The sequence below is a fragment of the Bufo gargarizans genome, chromosome 5, assembly GCF_014858855.1.
Source record: "Bufo gargarizans isolate SCDJY-AF-19 chromosome 5, ASM1485885v1, whole genome shotgun sequence".
NCBI lineage: Eukaryota > Metazoa > Chordata > Amphibia > Anura > Bufonidae > Bufo > Bufo gargarizans.
Window position 1 is genome coordinate 132,995,184 of NC_058084.1, and position 13,214 is coordinate 133,008,397.

Genomic DNA, 13,214 nt, shown 5'->3' on the forward strand with positions numbered 1-13,214 from the left:
GTTAGATTCCTCACTGCCCCAATATCGTTTTCCTGCTGCTAGTCCCAATGCTGTGCCCACTGTGCTCTCCAATACCCCTCAACACTATACTGTCAAAATAATAGTGCCGTACAGATAGTCCCCCTATGTTATTAGTGCTCCCAGACTGCCCTTAATAGTATTGTGTCCTCTAGATTACTGATCATGTTCCCCAAGAGTGCCCCCATTACTAGTAATGCCCTCCATATTGTGCCTAATAATAATGCCACCACAGTACCCCCAGTAGTAGTAATGACACCATAGTGACCCCAGTAGAAATAAGGCCCCCCTGTTGTGCGCCTAGCAGTAACAAGGCCCCCCTATATGACACCCCTTTAGAGCCCCCCGGTACTAATAAGGCTGTTTTACAAAGTATAGAGCCCACAGTTGTAAAAAAAAAAACTCTGTAGTGCCCTGCATCCTATCAGGCTAAATGGTACAGTAGCTGCCCCTTCCCCCACAGAGGCAGAAAATTGCCTCTGGGCTGCATGTGTCAGACCTCTGGTCTAAAGTTTGTTTGTTTTACAGAGATTTTAAACAGAGAATGAGACCCATCCTTAAAGATTTAACCAAGATGGTGGAAGATGGAGACTGCTCATAGTGCTGACTGATACATAGAGTTAATGTTAATCCAGGGAACTAACAGGTCACAAATTCCCACCTTCACATGGCTGTAACATAATAGCACGTTTCCCCATGGTTCTAATAAACCAGAATTAAAGGGCTTCTGCCAGCCCACTAAACCGTATTTTTTTTTTCTTTCTTGGTTAATAATAATCCCTACACTGCGAGCTCCCTATACATAAGCTAAATATTCATTTTTGTTTAGTAGATTTTGTTAAAAAGCAATTTTTATAATATGTAAATTACCTTGCTACCAGCAAGTAGGGAGGCTACTTGCTGGTAGCAGCCGCATCCTCCGCTGCTAATGACGCCCCCTCCGCTGTGTGATTGACAGGGCCAGGGAACGGGATCATTCTCTGCTGGCCCTGTTTGAATTCAAAATATCGCGCCTGCACCGTACCTGTCTTTAATCAGCGCAGGCGCACTGAGAGGCGGCCACTCTCTCGGCCGCTCCATCCTCAATGCGCCTGCGCCGGGTGTAGATGTGACGTCATCGGCGCAGGCGCATTGAGGATGGAGCGGCCGACAAAGCGGCCGCCTCTCAGTGCGCCTGCGCCGATTAAAGACAGGTACGGCGCAGGCGCGATATTTTGAATTCAAACAGGTCCAGCAGAGAACGATCCCATTCCCTGGCCCTGTCAATCACACAGCAGAGGGGGCGTCATTATGAGAGGAGGATGCGGCTGCTACCAGCAAGTAGCCGCCCTACTTGCTGGTAGCAAGGTAATTTACATATTATAAAAATTGCTTTTTAACAAAATCTACTGAACAAAAATGAATATTTAGCTTATGTATAGGGAGCTCGCAGGGTAGGGATTATTATTAACAAAAAAAAAAAGAAAAACGGTTTAGTGGGCTGACAGAAGCCCTTTTAAGCTGGCCAATAAGCTGCTCATACACATACAATGTATGCCCTCTGAATGAGCTGTGTTCGATAAGATCAGACGACCATCGAATGCGTATGTGGGAGAAATAAAGAAAGATATATTTTCAGGGCATAGACTGGGAGCAGCTACTGTCACAATATAATATTGAGGATAAATGGGAGAGCTTGAAATCCACATTGAGTAATTGCACAAAAAAATGTATCCCTTTAGGTAACAAGTATAAAAGGCTAAAATTAAACCCCCCATGGCTTACAGCTACTGTAAAAGGGGCAATAAAAGACAAAAAGAGGGCATTTAAACAATACAAATCTGAGGGGTCAGCTGTAGTGTTTGAAGATTACAAAGGGCTTAATAAAATCTGTAAAAAGGAGATAAAATTAGCAAAGATACAAAATGAACAGCAGGTAGCAAAAGAAAGCAAAACAAATCCCAAAAAGTTTTTAAAATATATAAATGCTAAAAAACCTAGGTCTGAGCAGGTAGCTCCCCTAAATAGTTTTTTTAGCTCTGTATATACAAAAGAGGAGAAAGGAGCTGATATCTGTGGCACCGGGGCTGTTAGTACATCCAGTGATATACTCAATTGGCTAACTGTAGATATGGTCCAAGAGAAGTTAAATAGGGTAAATGTGAACAAGGCTCCGGGTCCAGATGGAGAACACCCAAGAGTGCTTAAAGAGCTCAGTTCAGTCATTGCTATGCCCCTGTTTATAATTTTTAAAGATTCTCTAGGTACTGGTACAGTGCCAAGTGATTGGCAAAAAGCAAACGTGGTGCCCATATTCAAAAAAGGATCAAGGTGCTCCACAGGTTAGTTAGTTTAACTTCTGTTGTGGGAAAAATGTTTGAAGGACTCTTAAGGGACTATATACAGGAGTATGTAACTATGACTATAAATAATATTATAAGTAATAACCAGCATGGGTTTACCAAGGACAGAAGTTGTCAAACTAACCAGATTTGTTTTTATGAGGAGGTGAGTAGTAGCCTGGACAGAGGGGCGGCTGTGGATGTAGTGTTTCTGGATTTTGCAAAGACTTTTGATACTGTCCCTCATAGACGCTTAATAGGTAAAGTAAGGTCTATAGGCTTGGAAAGTATAGTTTGTAATTGGATTGAAAACTGGCTGATGGACCGTGTCCAGAGAGTTGTGGTCAATGATTCCTATTCAGAATGGGCCCAAAGTGGTGTACCCCAAGGTTCAGTGGTGGGCCCTTTATTATATAATTTATTAATGATATTGAGGAGGGGATTAATAGCACCATATGTATTTTTCCAGATGACAATAAGCAAGGTAGAACTGTACAATCTATTAAAGATGTCCATATACTACAAGCTGACTTAAACCCTGGGCATCAACTTGAAAATGAGGTTAAATGTGGACAAATATAAAGTTAGGCATATTGGTAGTATTAATCTCTGTGCTTCATATGTCCTAGGTGATGTAACACTGGGGGAGTCACTTATAGAGAAGGATTTGGGTGTCCTTGTGGATGGTAGATTGAATTACAGCACACAATGTCAATCAGCTGCTTCTAAGGCCACCAGGATATTGTCATGCATTAAACGAGGAATGGACTCCCGGAGCAGGGATGTATAATATTACCACTTTACAAAGCGTTGGTGCGGCCTCATCTGGAATATGCAGTTCAGTTCTGGGCACCAGTCCATAGAAAGGACGCACTGCAGCTGGAAAAAGTACAGAGGAGAGCGACTAAACTGATGAGGGGCATGGATGGTCTTAGTTATGAAGAAAGATTAAAATAATTGAATTTATTTAGTCTTGAGAAGAGACGTCTAAGGGGGGACATGATTAACCTATACAAATATATAAATGGGCCATACAAAAAATATGGTAAAAAACAGTTCCATGTAAAATGTGCCCAAAAGACAATGGGGCACTGCCTCTGATTCAAGAGGAAAAAGTTCAGTCTCTGGAAGCCTCAAAGCTTCTTTACTGTAAGAACTGTGAATCTGTTGAATAGACTTCCTCAGGACGTGGTCACAGCAGGAACAGTGGACAGTTTTAAAAAGGGTTTAGACGAATTCTTAAAAGTAAAAAACATTAATGCTTATGAAAACGTGTAGAAATCTGAATCTCACTTCCTTCTGGGATTTCCTTCCAGACCTATCATCCTTGGTTGAACTTGATGGACATTTGTCTTTTTTCAACCGTAGCAACCATTCAGATTCCACCTTTCATTTTCCAAAGGAGGTCTGAAAAAGGAAAGGTGAAATTTGGTTGCTATGGGCAACTAAGCCAGTTTTCCTCCACTTTTGATGTCTTCCCCGTCAGTGAAAATAGTAAATCATATTTGTGCTGCGACTTTTCCTAATGTGTATGTGGGACCTCCCAGCCTCCCGCAGTGCAGAGGTTGAGTAAGGATGGATTGAGCTATTGGATTCCATCATGCCCAATCTTTATGTTCTCAGAAGATAAGCTGGCCCGGGGATGTCTAGCAGCACCTGTCCGCATTCAGAACACATGAGAGCATGCATGTGTGTAAGGCCTCTTGCACACTACCGTATGGCTTTTTTGTATTTTGCGGTCCGTTTTTAACGGATCCATTGTTCAGTTTTTTGTTTCAATAGTGTTTCCGTTCCGTTTTGCGTTCCGTTTTTCCATTTGGTTTTTATTTGTGATCCGTTTTTTGTGTATCGGAAACGGAAGCATACAATAATTTTTAGGCCTCATGCACACAATCGTTTTTTTTTTAAGGTCCGCAAAAATGGGGTCCGTAGGTCCGTGATCAGTGACCGTTTTTTCGTCCGTGGGTCTTCCTTGATTTTTGGAGAATCCACGGACATGAAAAATTAAAAGAAAATCTAGGTCAAGTTTGCCATTGAAATGATAGGAAAAAACGGACACGGATCACGGACGCGGATGACAATATTGTGTGCATCCGTGATTTTTCACGGACCCATTGACTTGAATGGGTCCGTGAACCGTTGGCCGTGAAAAAAATAGGACAGGTCATATTTTTTTCACGGCCAGGAAATACGGATCACGGATGCGGCTGCCAAACGGTGCATTTTCCGATTTTTCCACGGACCTATTGAAAGTCAATGGGTCCGCGAAAAAAAATGAAAAACGGCACAACGGCCACGGATGCACACAACGGTCGTGTGCATGAGGCCTTAAACAGTAAGTACATAAAAAAATTGGACTTGGCATAAAATTTTTAATAGATTGTTCCGCATAAACAGGACGGATACGGAAGACCGTTGCGGACCCATTGACTTGAATGAAGCCACAGAACGTGATTTGCGGGCAATAATAGCACATGTTCTATCCTTGAACGAAATGGAAATAAGGAAATAGAAAGCATACAGAGTACCTTCCATTTTTTTGGGCGGATCCATTGAAATGAATGGTTCCGTATATGGTCTGTATAAGGAACGCAAAAAATGGAGTGTAAACAGAAAAAAAAAAACTTTCGTGTGCAAGAGGCCTAAGGTGGAGCTTGGGAAAGAGCATTTGGCAGACAGCTATCTAAGGCCTCATGCACACGAACGTATTTTGTTTCCGTGTCCATTCTTTCTTTTTTTGCGGATCGGATGAGGAGCCATTCATTTCAATGGGTCCGCAAAAAATGCGGACCGCACACCGCGTAGCATCCGTATGTCCGTTCCTTAGCCCCGCAAAAATAATATAACATGTGCTATTCTTGTCCGTTTTAGGCTGTGTAACAATGGATCCGCAAAAGAAACAAATGGCATACGGATGTCACTCTTTTTTTTTTGCGGATCCGCAATTTGCGGACTGCAAAACACATATGGTCGTCTGCATGTAGCCTAAAATGTATTGACGACTTTACAATCTCATAAGAACTTTTGGAAATGTAAGTCCTGTCTGGCCAGGGTTATGTGGTTGTATCGCAGTAGCTAAAATTTGCTGTATTACAGATGGGTGTGGGTTGCATGTAAACTTTAATGGCGGCATATGCGGTGTTTGATAAAAGGTTGTGCAAATTTATTGTTCGCTTTTAATGAATTTTGTACACATATGTGGAATGGATGCTTTACACGTTCACTTCAGAAGTGAGGAGAAAATGTGGTAAAGCAGATGGGCTTACCTTCTATGACTCACATTTGCAAATGTACGGTATGGTATGTACTTAGAAATGATAAATATTTTCCGTGTTTGCTATGTTTGACGGTTTGTTATGTGTCCAGCAGGACTGCGGTATAGAATACTCCTTCATTTTATTAACCTCCTTCCATTCACACCATTCCCTATCAGTATTAATGTGAAAACTATTTTACGACGAAAAATGGGTAGGCTAGTGTAAGTACTTAACATTTTATTGAAATTTAATTGAATAGTTAAGGGGTGATTAAAAATCTGAAATTAAGACTCTTTAGGAATTAACAACGTCCATTAAGCTGTAATGGGGCCGTTCACTAACAGTGCTTCCACAGAATGGGAGATTTAAAATTGCATAGGAGTCAAATTAATGAAAATCTCTGTTTATTCTTGTGAGGCTTTGTACTGTCGAGCTGTAAATAACCTCAAGTCATTTATAACATCCAGGATAAATGAGCTAGGTGAAGCTTGATGTCTGACCATCCGACCTAAAGGAGACACTTTGCAGAAAGCAATACATGATGCCAGGATGAATGTGCACGAGGACTATTTTATGCACTTGCCTAATATCTCATGTAATAGTGTTAACAGGATTCTTTGGCTGTTTGAATGAATTTTTGAATGTTTGCAGACTAGAGATTGCTGTAAACTGCCTTAGATGGCTTCCCGAGCAAAACTTATAGTAACTGGCTCTATTCTCTTTTTTTTTAGAACAACGTATTATTGATATTATGGTATTGCTGCCCAGTGGTATACCTTTAACAGAGGCAGACCACGCAACTGCTATGGGGATTGGGGGAAGGAGAGGCCCGATGCTGAACTCCTTCTGTTCCCGATGTGAAAACATAGCATTTGTAAAGATCAGTGTAAAGAGATGATTAAAGCTTCCATTGCAGACAATGGTAACCATACAAGGGCGTAGCTAAAGGCTCATGGGCCCTGGTGCAAGAGGTCAGCTTGGGCCCCGATTCACTGAGTGCTCACAGAAAGGAAAGCACATTGCCTTCGTGCTGCCTGAGGTAAAAATTGAAAAGGCACCACCCCATACCAAATTCTTGACCTAACTAACCCCTTTACTCCAGCCAGAGGTGTAACTTGACCAGTATGTACTTTCTATAATACCGGTGTCTGCTTATGCGGCACAAGGGTCTTTGGGCCGCCTCAGGTTCCTGGGCCTGGTAGCTACTGCCACCTCTGCACCCCCTATAGCTACGCCCATGTAACCATATAAACTCCTATGCACAGAGTGCCTCTAGTGGTGGCTGCAGGCAGACAGCTCTGTAATATGTGAAATGAAGCAGGAGATTTATCAGCGTATTTAAACCAGTTGTCTGGTGTAAATACATTGAGAAATATGGTGGTCAGAATGAGTGCCCTATTTCTGAAGCACCAGATCCTTTTTCTGACATAAAGTGGGTAAGGCCTTTTTTTAATTAAACTTGGGCTACTTTCACACTAGTGTATTTACTGGATCCGGCAGGGTTCAGCAAGAACGCTTCCGTTACTAATAATACAACCATCTGCATCCGTTCTGAACGGATCCATTTGTATTATCTTTAACATAGCCAAGACAGATCCGTCATGAACTCCACTGAAAGTCAATAGAGGACGGATCCGTTTTCTATTGTGTCAGAGAAAACGGATCAGTCCCTATTGACTTGCATTGTGGGTCATGACGGATCCGTTTTGCTCCGCATCCCAGGACGAAAAGCAAACGGCAGCATTGCTCTCCGGTGTGAGAACGCAACAGAATACATTTTTGAGCATTTCGTTCTAGTTAGTTCTGTTTTGTCCCTATTGACAATGAATGGGGACAAAACTGAAGCGTTTTTTCTGGTATTGAGACCTTATGACGGATCTCAATACCGGAAAGTATTAATGCTAGTGTGAAAGTAGCCTTACTTCTGCTTAATAAGAAAAAAAAAATATATAATTCTGAAATCTAGGGCTTTGCACCTTGTTTTCTGCATTGCCTAGGAGTGTTTGACACACATGTACTGGGAAATTAGCGGGGCAGGGGAGCACATACTATGCTTTAATATAGGGTCCTATGGGATCCTTGTACACTCCTGCTACTGCCTATGCAATTCCCTACTTTTTTTATGCGCTCTTAGACAATATTAAAGTTCATCAATGATTATTATGGCTTGTGATTATATTCTTTTCACCCTTTCTCCTCAAAATTATAGGTACAGTTTATTCTGAAGACAAGATACAGCCAAGTAACAGTAACTATTTACCTTTTTTATTGTTATACTACTGACATATTCAGTATATTTCATCCATAAACATTAAAGGGAATCTGTCACTAAATACCTCAATAAGATGAGCCCTTGTCAGCTGAATCTAATGGTGTTGGTCCCATCTCACTCAGTTGCCACATTGCAGAGAAAACAGTGTTTTAATAATAATATGCGAATTAGTCCTGGGTGCAATGTGGGCATTACCGTTGCACCATGTGTCACCCAGAGGCTCCGCTCACTCTCCTGTGCGCCCTCAACACTTTAACTGACAGGCCCAGGTAGTGAAGACATAGTCACTATCTCCAAAGTCTCGTGTCTGCACCTTTGCCTCAGTGTTTGGTCAAGTATGGTACAGAAGCGGTCTGGCCGAAGAATTCTGGATTCTGCCTGCGCCAAACAGCAAAAAGTTTTTCAGCCACATAAAAGCTCAAAAATTGGATTAAGTTGTGTGGAAGATTGTGTGATGCCTCCTGTTCATCGATGTACCAGTTATTGCTGGACCTTGGTTTACATTGCTACATGGCTAGGCCGAGATGTCAGCAATGTTTAGCGTTGCATGTCCTGGTGGTTGGGAGAACACCAATGAACTAGAATGACAGCAAGAAGTGCACAGAGGCGACACTCTGCACAGACAGATTGTCTGATTAGAAGAATGGCGCACAGTGATCCATTCTGTACTGCGAGTGAAACTGCATGTCACATCCCAAGCCTAGATTGGCAAACATTGTTCACACAAACCATCAGAAGGTGTTTGCACGACGTTGAGCTACGAGCCAGACATTAAGCTACTGGTGTTTCACTGACCTCACACCACCGCTCTCAAAGGCTATTATGGTGCACAGCAAGACAGCAATGAAGGCTAGTATGGCTGTCTGTCCCCTTCAGTGATGAGTCTTTTTTTTTTTTGGGCACAATTATAGCCACAGATTGGTCTGGAGACCACTTGGACAACGTTATGAAGAGCCCTTCACATGGTGTGGCGCGGTACATTGTACAGCAGCCAAACACATGTAATCATTTCAGCTCAGTGTTGAAACGATTTGGTCATGGAACCACTGGTACAGTTTATCGAAGTGTCCCAGGAGCAATTTTTTAACAGGACAATGCTTGGCCACATGTCGCTCATGCTACTATGAGCAGCCTGTCTGATCTAAATGTTCTACCATGGCCTGAAGCTTCTCAGGACGTGTCTCCCATCGAACACATCTGGGGCATCATTGTTGGACAAATGAAAAGGGAGCTGCCAGCAGCGGATCTTGATGAGTTGCCCAAGTATATTCAGCTTGGCAGAACATTCCTCAGACAACCATTAGGAGCCTCATTCATAGCATGCCAAGGCGTATAAGTGCATGTATTTCTGCGCATAGCGCTCATACGCTATACTTATTTAAATCAAGATGATTTCAATATTTTGTTTCCATTTTTTAGCATTTGCATATCATCAACATACCTATCCTATGATTTCCATAATTCCATAACTGCATGGTGTTGAAATTTCAATGTTGAGGGGTATGTATATTATATATAGCTAATATTTTGGAGGCTTGTGGCCAGGAGAAATGAAAGAAATAAGAATAGTGGTACTTAAGGAACACTAAACTGAAAATGCTCAAGAAGATCCCAGCAATTCCTCCCCTCATGTCCTTCTTCTCTTTGATCAGATTTTGTCTCATATTACAATAAAACAGAAATATATAAAGAAATCTCTTCTATGTGTGTCATGAGCTCAGCCATGAAAAAACATATCTGCAGGTTACTATTCTGGTGTCTTCTAATATTACGGTAGTTTATATTAGTATCAAAACAGCGTATTTTGTGAAACAAGAGCCTTCTTCATAACAGCTATGTCCCCCTTCTACTCCTCAGTGTCCTGTGGCTAGATGACTGTAAGACAACAGGCTGCAGCAGGAGCCCCCCCCCCCCCCCAATTGCTTTTTTTTTTTTTTTTTCTAGGTTTAGTGATTTATTCAAAAGATGACTTTAGTTCCATAAGAACTTCTGTAACATTTCGGAAGTTTTGATTGGTGAGGGTCCATGTCCTGAGACTTTCACTGTTATTAAAACAAAGGGAGCAGGAGAGATGAAACATGTCAGTCAATTCTACAGGGGCACATCATTCAGATGAACACTTCTGTCCCTATGTTCCAGTGGTCAGTGGGGGTTGCAGCACCCAGACCCTCACCTATTAAAACTTCTGATGTGTCACTATGACATATCAGAATATTTTTTTAAATTACATTTATCATGTTACAACATAAAATAATATTTATCTTGATATTAAAGAAAATTATGTTTAAAGTGGATGTCACCAAAATATATAAGTGGAATATATAAGTGGCTTATCTGTCAACAGCAGAAAGGATTGTACGTGTTGAAATCCAGCATGCACCATCCTCATTTACCCCAACATCTTCCATCAGAGGATAAGTAGGGGCGGGGGGAAGGGGGCATACATGATAAATTGGCGGCAAATCACGCTGGAATCAACAGGAGTGTCTGCCATTGTATCTAATCTGTGAGATAGAGTCAACTTAAAGGGGATGTCCAGAATCAGAAAAAGAAAATAATTATTTTTTTCTACAGAAACGGCTCCACTCTTCTCCATTGTCTGTGCCTGGTGTTGCTGCTCATCCCTGTTCACTGTAATGAGGATACGATACAGTATGAGACACAGTCCATTGACAAGAATGGCACTGTTTAAAAAAAAAAAAAAAACAGACTTGTATTTTAATTCTGAACAACTCCTTTAAGTTGTATAGGTCTTCTATATTTACTTGTACTCTACAGTAGATACAGTAGAACATACAAACTCCATGCAGAGGTTGTCCTTGGTCGGATTTGAACCTAGGACCCCAGTGTTAAACACTGAACCACCGTGTTTAGTCCTAATAGCAATTGCTGCATACAGGGTATTATGTTAATAAATAAAGGCTTAATGAATAAAACTAATTGATTCTGACATAATAGACTGGCACGCATTTGTACAAGGGGGATTTTTTTTTTCAAAGAGGCTTACAGTGCTATTGAGTTTAAGCTTTATGACTTGTAATGGTTCCTAATTTAGGATTTAGTCTGAAATGTCTATACCACAGAACCAGTGAAAGGAGTGAGATTGGTGCTCATGTTTTTACACTGTTTGATGTTAAATGCCATGAAAACAAAACGATAATCAATGCTGTTCTGTCAATAAATAACCACTTTTATGGCTTAAAGGGGTTGTGTACCTTTTGCGGGGGGAAGGGAATTTCCTGTTTCTGGCCACAGCGGTGACCTGTTTCCCTTGTGTCACTTGACCATTTGTCCTGATGCAAGGGAGCAGGTCACCGCTGCAGCCAGTTATTGGCTGCAGCGGTGTTAAAGGGGAAGTTTACATCCAGGGAGCCTAGCGGAGCAGCCAAAGCTTTAGGAACAAAGGAGTGGGGAGCCAGCCCTTGAAGCTTGGTCACTTTTAAGCATTAATGTGCTCTAAATGAATCTTCAATATGGCCAGTCAAGGCTAGCTTCCTCGTTCCAGGAGCCCAATAGCAAGTTGCCTGCATAAAAATTCCTATAGTATTTAATGACTCTCTTAATAAATAATCAATGATTGATCAAAGCACCCATATGTAATGACGCATATATAATCAAGGCAGCAAGTAAAACTGCTATAGGGCTCCTGAAATAAGGGGCCTAGCCTTGAGTGGCCATATTACTTATTTAAATGGTTGCCCAAAATTAGAAAACAAGAGGAGGATATCAATTCAAGGATCATGGAGAGGACATTAGGTGCCAAGATGTACCAATTACCCATGTTCAAGGTGGTGGTTAGGTGTGTGATAGTGTCAACCAGTACCTGACAGGGCCCCCAGTTTAATGATTGCTATGGGAAACTCTCACTGCTCCCATTTGAGCACAGTTATTAGGTTCAGACTCCAGAAAGAATCCAGTGATAGAACTGTTATCCTGAATGAGGCTGTTGTTTTGTAGAGTAACACATATAAAAAAGAGCAATATAATTGATAGGTAGTGGCTCATCCCACTCAACTAGTGGACTTAGGTGCTCATGTACCAGGACTGTCCCACAGTCCTTTCAGGGGTTAAGATTTGATCTGTTTATAGTGGAACAGGCACTCTATCACCCGGAACTGTTAGTAGAAAGTTAGTATTTAATTTTTATCATATTCATAGTAAAAAGTTTAAAAGTTGGGATACCTCAAAATTGTAAAATAGGTTTGTAAATAGAGACATATATATGAAAAGGAGCATGTATATAAAAAACATTTATATTAAAAACCTCTAATACATATTTGCCATACAGGGCCTGTCTAATTGATATCCGATATATCCCAACAGACACCTGCAACGGGCTGTGGGAGCAGTCAAGTGGTCTGTTTGGATATAGCAAATGTTCACACAGAGTATCAAAACAAATAATAAAACTGAAAAATTGAACAAAATAGTTCAGAAAAACTGTAAAAAATAGTTCAAATGGGACTACAGGATAATAAGGATTTATTAGTCCTGCAAACTCCTGCGAACATAGGATATTGGTAAAATGTCGATTCAGTTCCTCTATTGTACCCCAATAGGCCTTCTTTGTAAGGAGGTTGTATCAAGCCACTTGACTGTAAAAGCGGGAGATAAGATGAATCAAGTTGTCAGATGTTCAAGACAGAATGGGGTTAATTAGTCTGCTGTGATCCAATGTGTCTAAATGGATCTGTTTGAATGTTCATATTAGCAGTTAGGCACCTACATTAGGTATAGTATATGGTTCAACAGATATTCCTCCTTGTCTCGCAAAGTTCAAAAGTTAGTGCAAGTTTACCGTATCCTCGGCGTCTTCTCCTACTGTCATGGATCAGCGTGCTGTGGCTATCTCCGCTGTCTGAGCCGGAGGTTTGTCTCGCAGTCTGTGAGTCACTTCCGCGTGGCAGGTCATGTGTAATCCGGCGGGTCACGTGGCGTCCCACGTGATCAGTTGTGTGCTGGGATTCGAATTGTTTTAGCGCGCTGTTACCAGCTTGTATGTGCTTGGTCACAATATTTGCATTAGGTAGCAAAGTTCCTCAGGGATACGGCAATCGGTTAGACGCGTTTCAAAGCTGACTGCTTCTTCATCAGTGGCTCCTAACATTATCCCAGATGGATGTGTCTTTTTATAACCCCGTTGGGGGTGTGACCAAATTCCCAATTGGAGTTGATTAAAAGGTGGACCGGATTCTCATGTTCCTTATTGCATACATCATGGACATATCATTAAATGCTTTCCAACAAAAACGCAACTGCGGTTTCAAGTATAAGTAACCCAATAGACTTATCTTGTTGAGATGAATTATATTGAGAGCAAGGAACTCCCCTTTAAGTCTAGATAAA

At 41.4% G+C, this 13,214-nt stretch overlaps 1 protein-coding gene across 3 annotated transcripts in view; it reads left to right on the plus strand.

Moving 5' to 3' along the window:
- ZNF521 (zinc finger protein 521) overlaps positions 1 to 13,214 on the plus strand; it is a 333,618-nt gene that overhangs the window by 191,957 nt on the left and 128,447 nt on the right. For 2 of the 3 annotated variants that reach the window (XM_044294192.1, XM_044294190.1), the window contains one exon: positions 7,806 to 7,844. The exons of the other annotated variant lie outside the window; for it this stretch is intronic. In XM_044294192.1, the coding sequence (XP_044150127.1) occupies positions 7,806 to 7,844 (39 nt within the window). The remainder of the gene's footprint in view (positions 1 to 7,805; positions 7,845 to 13,214) is intronic. 3 annotated transcript variants of the gene reach the window in all.